This window comes from Mastigoproctus giganteus, chromosome 8, assembly GCF_048544385.1.
Source record: "Mastigoproctus giganteus isolate SK-2022 chromosome 8, ASM4854438v1, whole genome shotgun sequence".
NCBI classification, from domain to species: Eukaryota; Metazoa; Arthropoda; class Arachnida; order Uropygi; family Thelyphonidae; genus Mastigoproctus; species Mastigoproctus giganteus.
In genome coordinates this window covers 144,988,560-145,006,869 of record NC_143582.1, presented here as the reverse complement: position 1 = coordinate 145,006,869, position 18,310 = coordinate 144,988,560, and the positions used below count along the sequence as shown (strand labels likewise).

General features: G+C 37.7%; 1 protein-coding gene across 3 annotated transcripts in view; it reads right to left on the bottom strand.

The window, feature by feature from the left end:
* The window catches only part of LOC150081894 (ATP-binding cassette sub-family B member 10, mitochondrial), a 204,284-nt gene that overhangs the window by 135,969 nt on the left and 50,005 nt on the right, over positions 1–18,310 (bottom strand). For all 3 annotated transcript variants that reach the window (XM_090379799.1, XM_090379800.1, XM_090379798.1), the window contains one exon: positions 15,153–15,353. In XM_090379799.1, coding sequence (XP_090235925.1) covers positions 15,153–15,353 — 201 coding nt within the window. The remainder of the gene's footprint in view (positions 1–15,152; positions 15,354–18,310) is intronic.

The following is an 18,310-nucleotide window of genomic DNA, read 5'->3' as shown; positions in this document are numbered from 1 at the left end:
CACCACAGCCTTATGTATTAGTCTCTTAGTTCCTATATCATTAAGTCCAGAATCTTGTCAATATCTTGATCAGATGGTGCCTCCAGCAACACTCTTTTATATTCTCTTTTTAATATGCTTTATTAGTATTAGTATTGGCTGCATGGTGCAAGAAAGCCTATGGCTTATGCTGCACCAGCCAAAAAAAAAAAAAAAAAAAACCGAATAAAACAATGATAAAAAATAAAATAAAATAATAAATAATAATAATTAATAAAAGAAAAGGAAATTAAACCTATCATCCTATGCGCTTCCCTGACCCAAAGGTACTATCCAGATGACCTTTGAATTTCTCCAAACTGTCAGCCTCTACCACCCATGTAGGCAACTTATTCCAGTAATTTATAACTCGCTGGCTAAATAAAACTTCCTGCAGTCCAAACTAAACATTTCCCCACGTAACTTGAATTTATGTCCCCTAGTTCTAGCATCATTTATAATCTTGAAAATTTAGTCCTCATTCATTTTACTGATGCCTCTCAGAGCCTTAAACACCTTAATCAAATCTCCTCTAAGGTGTCTAGTTTCCAAACTCTGCAACCCACATATTTGAAGTCTTTCTTCATAAGGACGCCCTTTTGCCGATCTCACCAGGCGAGTTACCCGTCTTTGCACCCTTTCAAGAAGCTCGATGTCTTTATTTAAGTGTGGTCTCCATAGTTGAACACAGTATTCCAAGTGTGGTCTAACAAAAGCCTTATATAATGGGATTATCACGTCCCTATCTCTACTTGCAAAAGTTCAATAGATCATCGATAGGACACCATGGGCCTTCCTTGCAACCTGTTTACAATGCTCAGAGAATTTCATGTCTGACCGTATCGAACACCCAAGTCCCTTTCCTCCAGTACTGGGTTTAGTTGAACTCCACCAAGTGAATAAGTTATTTTGGGATTACTGTTTCCGAGGTGTAATACCTTACACTTTGTTGGATTAAAGCATAGCTGCCATTTTTCTAACCATTCCTGAAGTCTATCTAGGTCTCTCTGAAGAAGCTCAGCTTGACAGTGATCATTAATTACTCTACCAATTTTAACATCATCTGCAAATTTAGACATCACGCCCTCTATCCCTTCATCGATGTCGTTTATGAAAATTAAAAACAACAGTGGTCCTAATACTGATCCTTGGGGAACCCCACTTCTTATATCAACCCAACCTGAGGAATAGCCATTTATCTGCCTCCTGCCCTGAAGCCATCCTGATATCCATCTAAGGATTTTCCCAGTGATTCCAACCTGTTCCGGCTTATAAAGCAACCGCTCATGTGGGACTGAGTCAAAAGCTTTGCTGAAATCTAAATAAACAATGTTGAAATTATTCTCTAAATCCAGCTTGTGAGTGACCCTTTCAAAATAGTGAACCAGATTTGTTAAACATGATTTTCCCTTTACAAAACCATGCTGAGTATCCTTGAGAATTTCAATTCGATCCAAATGATCCTGAATTCCACCCTTGATCATTGCCTTCATGATTTTCCCTACCACTGAAGTCAGACTGACAGGTCGATAATTTCCCACTTCACTCTTAGAGCCACCCTTATGTATGGGAGATACATTGGCACTTTTTCAATCCAAGGGAATCTCCCCAGAGTCTAGTGATGCTTGCATAATTAGCCTCAATGATATCAAATATATGATATCAAAATTATGCAAAAATAATGCATAATTTTGATATCATATATTTGGATTTCAGGAAAGCTTTTGACACTGTTGTGCATGGAAGACTATTGTACAAATTGGAGCAGAATGGTATTAAGGGTAAGTTGCTACAATGGATAAAAGGATGGTTAAGCGGGAGAAGACAGAGGGTGGTAATCAATGGGTGCTGCTCTTCTTGGACTAATGTTATTAGTGGAGTCCCACAGGGTTCAGTGTTAGGTCCACTGTTGTTTTGTATATTTATCAATGATATTGATGAAGGTATATCAGGCTTAATGTTGAAGTTTGCAGATGATACAAAGGTTGGCAGGGTTGTTAATGACAGTAATGGCAGTGTGCTACTGCAACAGGATCTATATAATTTGGGCAGATGGGCTAAGAAGTGGCAACTGAAGTTTAACCTTGACAAATGCAAAGTACTGCATATGGGTAGAAGTAACCCCAGAGAAATGTACCAACTGTGTGGTACTACACTTAAGGTGGTAGAAAATGAAAAAGACCTGGGAGTAATTGTGCAGTCAGATATGAAGTTTTCTGAACAATGCAGAGAGGCTGCCAGGGCAGGTCATGGGGTTTTGTCAATGATATATAGGAATTTTGCTAGCAGGGAAAAGGAGGTGATTGTCCCTCTGTATAAGGCAATGGTCAGGCCACACCTTGAGTACTGCATACAGGTCTGGAGGCCTTATTTTAGGAAGGATGTAGATTTACTTGAGCGTATACAGAGAAGGGCAACAAGATTGGTGAGGGGAATGAAGGGATCCTCTTACCAAGAGAGGCTTAAGTTCTGCAAATTGCAGTGGGTGGAGACTAGGCACCTGCGCGGTGATCTGATTGAGGTATATAAGGCCTTGAATGGGTTGAGCATGCTGAATTCTGATGGGATCCTTCCACTTGTTCAGATTACGCACCTAAGGGGGCATAAATTCAAATTAAGAAAAGACAGATGTAGATTAGATGTGCGGAAATTTGCCTTTAGCCAGCGGGTGGTTAATTGCTGGAACAAACTTCCATCTGTCGTTGTGGAAGTTGATAGGTTAAATAAATTTAAGGAGGAACTGGACAGGCATTTGGAGGGAATGGTGTGATTTTTTTTTTTTTTTTTTTTTTTGGCTGATGCTGCATAAGCTCATACACTTGCTTTCTTGCATCAAATGCCACTGCTACTACTACTACTACTAACTCCAGGAGCCTTACTGGCCAGTAGGCTCGAAAGTTTTTTCATTAAATAATCTTGTGAAATTTTAAAATCATTAATTACATATTTTTCAATTTCGCTCCCACAATTTCCCATTGCCACAGAAGGTTTTTCATTTGTAAATCTGCAATGGAAGCTGGTGTATTTAATACTATACCCTTTCCCTTACGCAAAGGTCTGATCTGGTTTGTCCTGCTCTTCTTGGCATTTATATATGTGAAGAATTCCTTATCCCCCCCACCCTCTTTGCTCTGTTTGCTAGTGATTTCTCATAAACTGGCTTTGCCTGCCGAACCTTTTCTGTGGCTCTATTACAGATCATCTTGTAGCTGTTATAGGCTTCAGTACTTTTTATTGCTCTGTAACCTTTCCATGCCACCTTTTTCTGCTCAAGTAATGTGACACCTTCACTATTCATCCAACTTGGAACCCTCCTTGTGGAGTATTTTTTTAATGGTAAATGGCTTTCTTTAGATATTAGAACCCTGGTGGGTGCCTCTTCAGTCTCAGATTGTTGAGAAGCCTTTTCCTCAACTTCTAACTTCCTTCTAGCAACTTGAAAAAGCACACTTAAAATGACATGTTTAGACATCACCTTATGGTCTTCTGATTCTTGTTTCTTAGGAATCACTGAGTATTTGGGCTGCACAAAGGTAAGTTTCAACTGCCTGCTCCTCTACAGGAATCAAAGGACTTTTCTTAATTTCAGAGACATCTAAATTAATTTACAGTAAACTCTAACTTACAAACAAATAGCAATGTAACACTAATGCACTAACTTATTAATCAGATGAGATGATGGCTAACTCCAAATTTACAACAAACAAAACCAAAAGGACTTGCAAAATTTTGAACTCGGATCAAAACAAGTTTCTTCTGCCAGCTGGGGGGGAACCCCCAGCTGCCTGGCCCAGATCAAGAGGAGGTGAAGCTTCTTCGTGAGTTTGACCATGGGAAAAAAGCAAAATGAAGTATGGTCCAAACAACCACAGAACAATGAACTGTTGGCAAGATCCAACCACCAGCCAAATCTGTTGGCACCTGAGCCAGTATTAAGGTATTTCTCATTTGAGTGAGCTTCCATCCCAAGTCGCCACCGGGGTTCTCACCCATATGCGACTTAGTCTCATTCATACCTTTTCTACCAATTCATTTAGTTGTTTAATTTATCAACAAAGAAAATAAATACAACGACCCTACCAGTCAACTCAAATGACAATAAGTTGTTAATTATTAGATTATTAGTCGACCTTTAGCCTTGTGGTGAGGATGGACAATCACAGCCTCACCACAAGTTATCGTCCCCACCACGGGGAGGTAGGTCTCTACTTTCTAGCTATAGCATTGCTCAATTCCAGACAAGCCCTATCAACATAAACATGCCATTACACAATTCTTGGTACAGTTAGTCCTCGTATAGCACGATAGTTGTGTTCCTAGAAACCCTCGTGCAATATAAACAACAGGCCCTATGGGAAAAATAGGGTTAGGTGCCAACCACCCAAGATTGAACACATATTGGTAACCAAAACATTACCAAACACAATAAATAATCGTAATAAAATACTTACGTATTTTATAACGATTAAAATACGTAATAAAAAATAATATTATAATTTTTTATAATATTTATTATTATATTATATTTTATTATAATATAATAAATAATAAGTAAGTATTTTTTACGAATAAAATACTTACGTATTTTATTACGACTATTACGTAATAAAATATTGCTAATGCTTTTGCTTCTATCGTAAGCAAACTTGTTTTTTGTTTGATTTCTATCCAAACAGATGACAGCCGTTCCATCTCTTCCAATTCTTTGTGTCTTAATCTAATGGTTTTTAATTACACTTTGAGTTGTTCCTGCTATGAAAGTTGTTTTTATTTTCTCTGCATTCTTTGTAATTCTCGGTGTTGCCTCATTTAGGTCTGTAGCACGTGCAATATCACATGGTCTTTCATTTCGCTCAAAGCGTTTCACAATTTCATATTTTTTCTCTATCGACAGAGGCAGACTGGCCATAAGCCTTGCTGGGGAAACCCCGGTGGGCCGGAGTGATTTTGGCCATAAACCATAGTATGAGGCCACTATAAATTTTCCGGGGTAAGAATTTTTGACTCAGTCCGCCTCTGTTTATCGATATTGCTTTTCTTTTTCTCTCTGAATCTGCAGTGTCTTCACCAGGATGCTTCCTTTTCACACCTTTACTCATTTTTAGGGAATAAAGCACAATTACAAGATGAGGAGGCACGCTTGATACACATAAACAAAGCTGCGCGTGTAGCAACTGAATAAACAACACCGTAAAGGCAGAGATACACTATCAACACCTCACATTTTACTAAAGCACATTTCTAGGGGTTACTACCATAAAACAATAAAAACAATTTCCAGTTGCGTTTCTGCTAGTGGAATCTGTTATAAACTGGTAGTAAACTCGATCTAATTGCATTCGCGATTATACCGATATTTGGAATTGTGTGGGTTTTTACATTATTATGGTGAAATGTGTTCCCCCTTCACTGATATAAAAAACAAATACATTTTCAGAATCTTCTCTTCATTCCTATCGTGTTGCGTTCGGTTGGGGTGATTCTGCCATTTCTTGTAAAAATGGCTCGACTGCCATTTCTTGTAAACACAAAGGCGAATCGTGCATAAGCGAATTCAGTTCGTGTTATATAAGATATCGTTCCCCTATTTATAAATCGTGTATGATCGAATTCGTGTAGTATAAACACGTGTTATACGAGGACTGACTGTATTTAAAACATTCTTGGTGTTAACATTCCTTTACTTAACTGCTATTATTAAATAGCTGCCTGTCACAGGCAGGTTTTGGCTATGACCACACACTCAGTGTTGGAATTACCAGAGGGAGAGAAACCTCACCCAGTCTGCAATCTAAGCCTTTCTAGCTAATTAGATTTTGTAACACTGCAGGCAACCACCCTGCGATCACTACATCCACCTCAGTAATAACTTATTACATTAGCTCAACCATATGCAGGAAGGAAACCTTCATCCTGCAGTGCCAACTGCCAGGTCCCCCAAGCTCACTGACCATCAAATTATGGGATCTTGATCTTAGTCACCATAATCTGTTCTTCTTCTGACTATGTCTTGCACCCAAGCAAATTCAGGGCACGTCTTGTCAGTAGCTGAATGGTCAGAGGCCAGCTTTCTCCTCCAGCAGTTGACACATTTGGGAGCATCATTATGACTCACACAGTTCCTGTATGAATGATCTAGCTTTGAGCAGTGACCACAGAATGAGTCACTCCTGCAGTATTTTGCAACATGTCCAAAGGCAGTTATAACACTGTCCATACAGTTATAACACTGCGTCGGAGCGGTGAGATCCCTCACCCTGTAGGAACTCCAATCAACATACACTCTGGTTCTGGAGACAAGAATTTTCCTTATCTCCCCAGAGTACTGTATTATAAAATTGTAGACAGGTATACCTCTGGCTTTGTTTCTTGTTAACATAATCATGTCTTTACGAAAACGTTCTTCCGTAATCCCAGTATCACTGAGATTCGTTAATAAAATGTTCGTGGTCTACTTCTCTTTCGAGATCAAAGACCACCAACTTCGGCTTTGACTTCAGTCTTTTCAACCTCCAGTCCCAATTCATTAAATTGGGCACATTTAACGATTTTATTTAAATCACTTTCAGTCGCTGCTTCCAAAGCAACACGCTGATCCCGTATTGGTCTGACACTCACAACTTTCGTATCCTTCAACACGTGTCTCACAGTTCTCATAAGTTCAGACTTAACGTCCTCACTCATCTTGAGCTCTTGTGCAACAGCCTTTATGATCACAGTTTTGGTTCTTGCTTTAGACTCCACTACTGCACTCGCAGCCTCAGAGTATGTCTTCACTACAGGTCGATCAACTACAGTTTTAGCCTCTAGCCTTGCGTTCAGCACTGCTACCTCTAATATCTTATCTTGGAGGGCTCCTTCCAAGCATTCCCAGGAAGACAATTTCTCCCATGACTACTCCTGTCAGTCCCTGCATCCTGAGCAGGGTCCTCAAGCTATGTTTAATCTCGCAAAGTTCCTCAAGTCCACTCAGGGGAGGGATCTCTTCATGATCTGAAGAGGGCACATCTAACAAAACTTGTTCCTCTGGAACTTGTTCTGTAACAGTCCTCACTTCAGTAGCTCTACTCCGAATTTGTCTCTTCAGATGAACAGATTCTTCTTCAGGCGTCTTCTTCACCACTCTAGTTGATGGTTTAGGCCTTACTCTGCCCTTCTTTTTCTTCTGGTCCTCTGCATTAGGTTCAGTACCATACTGTTCCTGTTGCACAACCAATTCTTCCAACACAACCACCGGTGATCTTTGTTGTGGAGTGGGAACAGGAACAAATTCTTCTTCCTCCTCCTAAGAGTCTCCCGTCTGGAAATGAGGATGATTAAGTCTTTTAGAAGCCATGGTCAATCACACAGCCAGTTCTAACACAAAACAGTCAATCAAATTAATAAGTTAATTGTTAGTTGAATGAGTAGGAAGCTCTATCAAGAATAAAGAAGCAACAAACAAAATTCCAAAAAACAATCACGAAATTTTGAATAAAATGCCAAATCTAGCTCACTCTGCCAGCTGGGGTTTCCCCCAGCTGTTCAGCCCAGACCACTTGAAGGTAGAGCTCTTCAAAGTGGTTGATCGGCAGGGAAAAAACAGAATAACTTACTAGTGACTGAATACCGCCCAATATCACTTTGTAAGAAAAACCAACTGCAAATCAAATCACTTTGGCACCTGGGCCAGTATTAAGGTATACCTGAACCTCACTATTCGGTTCAGGTATACCTTAATACTGGCCATGAGTTGAATTTGGTGATCAATAGTACAATTTTTAATTCTAACTTCCTTCCAGTGAAAATAATAAATATAAACTTAAAATATTAAGTTGTTAAAACTTTGTTCTTATGACTTAAACTTTAGCCTGAACATTGTGTACATTCTGCATCCCTTCTTACTATTAAATTCTATTATTTTTCAATTTTACATGACTACTTTTAGTTTAGTTATTTGCAAGTTCTGCTTTCAAATATACTACACTCCCTGGCCAGCCAATGAGAAGCCAACTTTTAGAGTGACACAAGAATATTGGAAGATTTATATGCCTAGTTACCAAGCTTAGTACCCAATATATTCGGTTTTTTGTCATATAGGTGCTGTTCTGCAGAATTCACCAGGCAGATTACAAGTCTTTGGATTCTTTCAAGAAGCTCAACGTCTTTTATTTCAGATGCAATCTTCACACTTAGGATACAGTACTCCAACTGAGGCCTTACAATTATCTTATACAGTAGGATTACGATCCCCTCATCTCTAGAAGTAAATGTTTTAAAAATCATTGACAGGACACTCCTTACCATCTGTCTACACTGCACAGAGAACTTCATGTCTGCCTATATCATAACTGCAAATCCCTTTCTTCCTCCACTGATTTTATTTCAACCCTTTCTAGTGTTGGTGTGTGCATTATGTTGGAGTTGCTATTCCCCATAAATCCTACAAATCATATATAAACTGTGAATTTTGACATCAAGCCCTTTTTCCCTTGAATGTTATTTAAGGAGATCAGAAACTATAATCAAAGGACCAATCCTTGGAAGCCTCACTTCTAACATTTGACCAATTTGAAGAGTAACCACTAATCACAAGCCTCCTGCTAACAGCTTGCAAACTATATAAGAATCATATCCACGATACCATGTTCCAGCTTATACAATAACTTCCCATATGGGATTAAGTAAAATGCATTACTAAAATCCAAATAAGCAATGTCAAAATTATTTCCTACATCTGCCTATGAATTATCTTGTCAAAGGTAAGTTAAACATGATTTTTCCTTAAGTAAAGTATGTTGAAACATTTTTCAGCATTAGTCTTCATCATTTCTACCTTTAGGCCATTAAAGTTTAAGAGCCAGACTTAGACCATAAAAGTTCACTATTCTGCCAGAAAGTTAAGGCTTACTTAGATCTTCAGCACACAACTTTCCCATGACCATATTCTACAAACCTGCTAAATGCACTGGTACTTTATTCCTAATGCTAGACATACAAAATTGTCAGCTTTGTTTTACCAAAAAATTTTATTACTATGTTACAAGCAACACTTGCATAATTCACAATTTTTGCAAGGGTGGATTTGTTAGGAATTGCCTGGTTTTCTAATGGGCTTTCTTACTATCTGACAAATCACTTTGATAGACAGTTTTTCCTCTGGTACATTGCTATAAAGTAGAACTTTATACAGATCTGCAGAAAACAGATTCAGAAGTAACAAGCTTAATCTGAGTCAAAGACTTAAATATTTAACGTTTATTCTTCTTGCTTATGAGCATCAGTGCCATGCATTCATTCAAATGGAAGTTATTAACACAGTTCACTTCTTCTGAATCAACATGACAAAACATTACCTTTCCATCTGTTGTAAATTTACTGTTTCTTCTAAAACATTGCCTAAAGAGAAGGATGGGTACTTGTTTTTACTTAGGAGTGTTTCACCAATCGAAAAGGTTAAAATATTTTACCGAAGAATTCAATGCTTCTAAATAAACAGCTCTTCTGGTTTTGTTTTTCAGAAGGAATCAGTATTTCAATGCAAAACCTTTTCCTCAAGTGGATGGAATTTGCAGAGAATTGTTTATTTTTTGTAAACAAAGTTCAAAATATATACCTGTGTTACATATTTTTGTTCAAATTATTCATTTAAAAATGAAATTTGAAAAAAAATGAAACTGAAATGCATTGCATATACACTTTCTGAAAATCTCTCTGTTCATAAGCTACCTGTATGATTTTACACCCCTCAAACCCACACCCACCCACCCCACCCACACACACACACAGTTCTGAAATACGTGGACTGGGGGCCACACTTCTTCGTTGCTATGGAAACGAGTGAAGAGTTTGCAGTTTAGGAATGTTCCCACACCTTTTCTTAATTAGTTTGTGCAAGCATATCATGTAGTATTCATTTTTGTGTTCATTATAACAGTTTATGTGAAGTGTGTTTTATGACCGGCGGAATTACTTAGCAAGTACAGGTCACTGTTGAAAAAAAGCCGTGAATTAGGGTTGAACTTGAAAGTGTCTGCAATTCTGCCCAGACACGATAGGAGGGAGTATATGATGAGAGCCTTGTCGATCAATTCGGCCCTGGAGGGATTGTGCAAGGCTCAAGGGGTAGAATTTTTTTCAGCCTGGACTGTACTTGTTAACAGGAGAGATTGCTTCTACAGGAATGGGATACACTTAAATAGAAAGGGTGCAAGAATTTTTGCTGATGCTGTCGAGGCAGTGTTAGGTGGGTCGGAAAACTGCTAGTTGGGGGGGATACAAGGACTAATAGATTAACAGTAGCCAGTGGCAGAGGTGGAAGTGATTCTTGCACTGCTTCTATTGAAATGAGCAGAAGTCTGAAAAACAAGATGCAGGATATTTCAGAGACTGCTGGTAGTCATTGCGGTACAAGTAAACACATGGGTTGTGTTAGGGTAGCTAAGAATAGAAACAGGTGCATGTATACCTGCGTGTACACCAATGCTAGGAGTTTGGTAAATAAATTTGATGAATTTGAGGTATTGCTCAAAACATCAAAGGCAGATATTGTTGGGATATCAGAGACGTGGTGTCACACAGATATAAGTAATGCGGAACTGGAATTTGGGGAATACAATGTGTATAGAAAGGATAGACAGGACAGGAGGGGAGGAGGGGTTATGCTATTAATTAAGGAACACATAAAGTCCAAGGAAGTGAAGCCAGTCGACATCGATGGACAGGGCAGTGTCGAGTCAGTTTGGTGTGACATAAGCATAGGGAAATCAAAATTGAGAGTAGGAGTGTGCTATAGGCCTAATGACTCTGATGAGTATAATAAGATATTGTACAGGGAAATAGAGTGGGCCAGTAAATCAGAGAGTCTTATAATGGGGGACTTTAATTTCCCAGATATTGACTGGAATTTGTGGGTTGGTCACTCGCACACTAGCAAGGCTTTTGTGGATTTATTGGATGATTGTTTTCTACATCAGCATGTTCGTGAGGCAACAAGAGGGAGCAATACTCTTGATCTGATTATCAGTAGTGATTCTTCATGCATTAAGAACCTGCAGATAAATGAACCACTAAGTGGCAGTGATCACAGTGTGTTGAAGTGGGATTTACTCAAGGAGGTAACTACCATCAGAGGTAAAGGGAAGGGTTTTTGTTTTCGTAAAGGCGACTATGATGGTCTGAGACAGTATTTAAATTCTATACAGTGGGACCAACTGATGATGTTACCAACAGCAAACTCAAAATGGGAAGCATTCAAGGAACTAATCTTGGAGGCTACCAGGCTTTACATACCAACTAAGAAATATTGTTCAAGGTTTAGGCCTAAATGGTTGTCAGATGAACTAATGAGACATGTGGCAGAGAAGAAAAATGCATGGGATACATACAAATTAATGGGTGACATGGAAGCCTATGATAGATATAAGTTGGTCTGTAACCAAGTCACAAAGGAGATTAGGCTGGCAAAGGCAGACTATGAAAAATCCTTGGCAAAGGATGCAAAGAAAAACAGAAAAGAGTTCTTTACATACTTGAACTCGAAAAGGAAAGGGATGAATCAGATTGGTCCACTGGATATTGATGGTTCAACAGTTGAGGATCCTGCTCAGGTGGCAAACAATCTAAACGAGTATTTTGCATCTACATTCACGCATGAGGAGTTATTCAGGAAGGAGAATGATGTAGGTAAAGTAAACATTGGCAGTGAGCTGGATGATTTTGTAATAACTGAGAGGAAAGTGGAGGAGAGATTGTTGAGGATAAACATAAAAAAGGCACCTGGGGTGGATGGGATCTATCCAGTTATATTAAAGGAGGCAGCAAAGGAAGTATGCAAACCCCTAGCCATAATTATGAGAGCTTCTTTGGACTCAGGGGAGGTACCCATAGACTGGAGATGTGCAAATGTAACCCCAATTCACAAAGGAGGATCAAAGGCTGACACAAGTAATTATAGACCTGTTAGTTTAACTTCTGTTCCAGGTAAATTAATGGAGGCACTGGTTAAAGAAGCACTGCAGGATCATCTAGACAAGAATTCAGTTATAGCTCAGACGCAGCATGGTTTTGTTAAGGGCAGGTCTTGTCTGACCAATTTGATTGGATACTATGATGTAGTCACAAAAGAACTGGATGCAGGGAATAACTTTGATATTATATATTTGGATCTTAGAAAGGCTTTTGATACTGTTGCACATGGAAGACTGCTGCACAAATTGGAGCAGTGTGGCATTGGAGGCAAATTGCTGCTATGGATAAGGGGATGGTTGAGTGGCAGAAGACAGAGAGTGGTAATCAATGGACACTGCTCAACGTGGACTAATGTTATTAGTGGAGTTCCTCAAGGTTCAGTGTTGGGTCCGTTGTTGTTTTCGGTGTTTATGAATGATATTGATGATGGGATATCAAGTTTAATGTCCAAGTTTGCAGATGATACAAAGGTTGGCAGGGTCGTTAAGGACAATACTGACGCTATGCTGCTGCAACAGGATCTGGAAAGGTTGAACAGATGGGCTGAGAGGTGGCAAATGAGGTTTAACATCGACAAATGTAAAGTGCTGCATATGGGAAACAGTAACCCCAGAGCAACGTATCAACTCTGCGGTACTACACTGACAGTGGTGGAGAATGAAAAGGACCTGGGGGTAATTGTGCAGGCAGATATGAAGTTCTCTGAGCAGTGCAGACGAGCTGCAAGAGTAGCTCATGGTGTCTTGTCAATGATATACAGGAATTTTTCTAGCAGGGATAAGGAGGTGATTATTCCCTTGTATAAGGCAATGGTAAGGCCACATCTTGAGTACTGTATACAGGTCTGGAGGCCTCATTTCAAGAAGGATGTAGAGCTGCTGGAACGGGTACAGAGAAGGGCAACAAGATTAGTAAATGGAACAAAGGGTTGCTCTTACGAAGAAAGGCTTAAGTTTTGCAAATTACAGAGTTTGGAGACTAGGCACCGGCGAGGTGATCTGATAGAGGTGTATAAGGCTTTGAATGGTTTGAGCATGCTCAATGCCAATGGGATTCTTCATCTTTCTCAGAATAATCACCTCAGAGGGCATAAATTCAAATTGAGGAAGGACGGATGTCGAATAGATGTGCGGAAATTTGCCTTTGGCCAGCGGGTGGTTGGTTGGTGGAACCGACTTCCATCACTTGTTGTTGAAGTTGATAGCCTAAACAAATTTAAAGCTCAACTGGACAGGTATTTCGAACGAACGGAGGGGTGAAATGGGAGTGGGTTTTTTTTTTTTTTTGGCTGATGCTGAATAAGCTTGCTTTCTTGCATCATATGCCAATGCTAATGCTAATGCTAATGATGGGGGATGAGAAAGATATTTGGTTAATTATTAGACAAAGAATCGCAATTGAATTTTGTATAAAGTTAAGCAAAAGTGGTCAGAATACATTTGAGATGATTCAAGAAGCATACGGTGAAGAAGCGTTGGGCAAAACGGCTGTATTTAAATGGTGGAAGCTTTTAAGCACGGAAAAAAAAGCATACAAGATGAACAAAGAAGCAGGCGTCCGTGAACCTCAGGAAACGATGAAAACATTGAAGAAGCCAAAATGTTATTGAAAAAAAATAGACGTTTATCGATTCGTGATATGGCAGTTCAGTTGAATGTTGGTGTAGCAAGATGTCATGAAATTGTAAAGACACACCTTAACACGTCACGTGTTTCCGCAAGATGGGTACCGTGCAATCTTACCGCAGAACAAAAATAATGCCACGTTGAACTTTGTCAAGCCTTTATTGACGAGGTGGAAGAGCCAGACTTTTTGAATAAAATAATCACGTGACGAGTCCTGGATTAAATATTTTTATCCCAAGTCCAAACAGCAGTCAAGCATATGAAAAATTTATGTTGATTTTGTTTTTTAATGCCCATGGAATAATACTGCAACACTGGGTTCCTGAGAAACAAGCTGTAAATGGAGAATATTATGCTAACATGTTGCAAGTTCACCTCAAAAGAGCAATTCGCAAAATAAGACTGGAACTGCTTAATCAAGAATGGTTTCTTCTTCAAGATAACACTAGGCCTCATGTCGCACAACCAGCAATGCAAGCTTTAGCAAAAATTGGTGGTCAACCACTAGACCCCCCTCCATACAGTCCAGACCTTGTACCATGCAATTTCTGGGCTTTCCCCGAGCCTCAAAAAAAGAGTTCAGAAGAAAAAAATTTAACACAAATGAAGAAGTTAAATCTGCCACATCCGCTATCCTGCAATGTCTTTCAGAAAATGGACTGCAGCACATGTTTCAGAAGCTAGTGAACCGCTGTAAAAGGTGTATAGAATGTGAAGGATGCTATTTCAAAAAGGAGACCCATACCAACCTCCCAAGTGACTCAAACTCAGGAGTGATGATCTCAGTCCGTGTATTTTCGGAACAGCTGTCGTACATAATGATACAGGATAGCAAAGATAATATATATCTTTGTTATTTTCTTCATATAAAACCATATTTATTTCATCATAAGTGCTTTTTTAGGCATATTAGCATATATGCATAATACACCTATTGTCTTCTCCATGTCTGTCCACACATAACTCAATTCACTGTGAATGGATTTTCATGAAATTTTATATTTCAGTCTGAAAATATAATATATTTTATTATATTTTCTGGTCGAGGTTTCCTAAATTTCATAAAATTGGACCAACAAAGTCCAGCAATTATTTTTTAATTTTTTTCATAGATATCAACATAGGCCATCCATATATTGTAGCTGAAGCACTGATTATTATATTTGTTACGATGTGCTAGTTACAGGAATGAATGGGCAACGTGGCAGATGCACAGAAATGAAATTTACTCCATTCACAATGCATAAAAGTCATTGCTTTTTTGCTCTTTTTTTGTTATAAAACATGAATTGTTACTATTTGCTAACATCCCTGAAATGCAACACACTGCATACATTAACTAACTTGTTTTCTCTATCAATACATAGTGAGCAACTAGAAACATAATTAAGAAGTATAATTATACAATAGCAAGATTTTACATATATATTAATCTGAAGTATATTACTTAGGTGATAATGTGGAGTGCACATAATAAGAATCAAGAACAAATGCAGTAAAAGCAATATATCATTCAAATCCAATATATATCAAAGTTGTGTTAGAATTGTTTAACTGTACCTGACATATTCATTAAATAAACACGACCAAAGTTGGCAACTCCTCCAATAATAAAAAAAACAACAAGAATCTGACATATTTTCATCAAAGTTTGTTTCATTTGATCATCAGGTGAAGAAAAAATAATGTCAATAATTTTCCCTATACAAAATGGTACTGCAAGAGTAACAGAACTTGATACTGCTAATAGCAAAACAGCCCCTGAAAATAAACAAAAATGATTTTGTATATTATTAAATAAAGACTGCATCCTTTACCACATTTAAAAATTAATGAAATTAAACAAGATTAGTGTATAAATTCACCAAAAAACGAAGGAGAAAATTAGTGCACAAATCTGTGAATATATATATGGTCAACTAATATAACTTTCCTGCTTAGTATAACAAGTATAACTTTCCTACTTAGGATTCTTAAGCAGGAGTTTTAATGGAGCTAGAAGTAAAGAGCATTTTTAATGTTCTTTGTATCTAGTTCCATTAGTTAATTATCTGAAGCACTATATACTATTTTAATATGCACAGTGCTCCCATTAAATTTTTTTTCCACTGATAGCACTTTCTTTAGGCCACACAAAGGAACAAACCCAGATATACTATTCTCTCTTATTTTATAGCTCTGGAAAATGGATGACATTAACTAAATTCTAGAACTCATTTATGGTGTAAGTTTCTTATTTCACAGAAACTGTTTCTAATGTGGCTGAATTTTGCTTACTTTACATTTAACTTAAAGCACTGAAGGTAGAAACAGAAACAATGTCCACACTCAGTCATTTAGCATTAGCAGAGGCATATGATGTAAGAAAGCAAGCTTATACACCATTAGCCAAAAAAAAACAAAAAAACGTCCCATCCATTCACTCCAAAAGTTTGTCCACTTCCTTGAATTAATTTAAGCTATCAACTTCCACAACAACAGATGGAAGTTTGTTCCAGAAATTTATTGTAGCATTTGCATGCTCTTCTCCCTTGTTTTTTTATATTCAACTTTGTTCATCCACTTTCCATGCAGATACAATCACCATCTTTGTGTATACGGTAACAGTGTACATAGTGCGTGTGTGTGTGCATTTTACAGATAGCATCTATAACATTCATTAAGAATAGCATTACTTTTATGTTAATACAGGTATACCTCTTATAACCCTATTGTTAAACTCTCATTTAACAGTGGGGTTACGCTGTTTGAGAACAGTCAATAAGAGAAAATTTTATGGTGAATTTTAATAAGTGAATGGTGATTTTCCATGATGGATGCATTCCTTAAAAAAAATCAAGCACCAAATTTTTATATATAACTGTAGATAATAATACAGTACATAATACAAAAAAAGAGTAGTATTTAAAATTAATAGTAGAAAATGATGTAAGGAAGCATGCTTATGCAGCACTAGCCAAAAAATAAAAACACTTCCTGCATCATCTGTCTATCCATTCTAATAGCACCACTCTCATGGTTTTTGATGGTTGTAAACTAATAGCTGTTTTTAACAAAGTTTTTTTACACTTATTTCAGAAATGTTATTTGTTTTTTTCTACCACATACCATTTTTCACAAATCACTTAAGTTTATGTCACAAGTTGTATTATTAAATATATTAAGTTAGGAGTAAATGCTGGGAATTTTTAAACTAGATCTTCACGTTGGCAACACTGCCTTCAGCATTTGTTTCTTGACCTTGAGAGCTCCGTGCAGAAGTGGTTATCAGTGTGAGCTCAGTTTATTTTTGAGGTTATTGTGTAAAACTTGTGCTAAAAGGTGAGTAAAATGTCTTCGCACAAGTGTTTGAACAATCTGAACTTATTTTATTATATTTTCTGAAAAATTATATAGTTCTGAAGCAAAGACAAGATATTACAGAATTTGTAAAAAAAAAAAAAAAAAAAAAATATGTGTATTGTACTTATTTTGGAGTGAAACACTTGGTGACTAAAATATGGGCTCCACATAAAGTTTGCCAAACCTGTGTTGAAGAATTGAGATTGTGGAAAAATGGTAAAAAGAAGGTATGCCATTTGCAGTTCCCATGATTTTGGTGGGAGCCTACAAACCACTGTGATGACTGTTACTTTTGCTTAGTTAATGTAGAGGGATATAATGCAAAGAGTAAGAAGGGCATTGTATATCTTAATATTCCATTTGTCATTAGATCATTCCCACCTGGAGATAGCCTGCCAATTCCATGCGCTCCACTTACATTGGAGAATGCAGCAGTAGAGAGTGCTGAAAGTGAAGTTTCACATTCAAGTGTCAAGCCATTCAAAAAGATGACACTGAAATCTACACACCTGGAGACATTGAATCCAGCCCTCAGCTGTTTTCACAGCATTGAGGATTTATATTTACCAAAGAGATTTATATTTACCTAAGGAATCTGCAAAATTTCTTGGTCAAATTTCTTGGACTTAAGTCAAAAAATCTTCTAGCACATGGGAAGTTTTTCTCATGGTACAGACACAGAGAATGGGGGCTAGTCTCCTACTTTTCTGAGTAAAATTCTTTGGTTTTTTTGCAGTAATATAAATGACTTAATAAACTATTTAGGAATTATTTACAATCCTACACAGTGGAGACTTTTTATTGACTCATCAAAGAGGCATCTCAAAGGCGTATTGCTCCATAATGGAAATAAACATAGGCCAATTCCAACTCACTCTGTTCATTTGAAAGAAACATACGAGAACTTGAAGTTGTTGACAAATATTAAGTATGAGGAACATGGTTGATTGATCTGTGCTGACTTTAAAGTGATAGGCATGTTACTTGAACAGTAATCTGGTTACACAAAAATGCCTTGCTTTTTGTGTGAGCAGGGCAGTCAGGGAAGGAACAAACACTGGGATGTCAAGGTCTGGTCAAAGAGAGAAATGAAATGCCAACATATTTAAAAAAGCCTTTACTTTTTTAGTGCTGACTTTAAAGTGCTGACTTTAAAGTGATAGGCATGTTACTTGAACAGTAATCTGGTTACACAAAAATGCCTTGCTTTTTGTGTGAGCAGGGCAGTCAGGGAAGGAACAAACACTGGGATGTCAAGGTCTGGTCAAAGAGAGAATTGAAATGCCAACATATTTAAAAAAGCCTAAGTTTCCTTTAACAACAACCATAATACAAACAAAGCAATAACCAGTGCCAAATGGTGCACTAAACTCCAA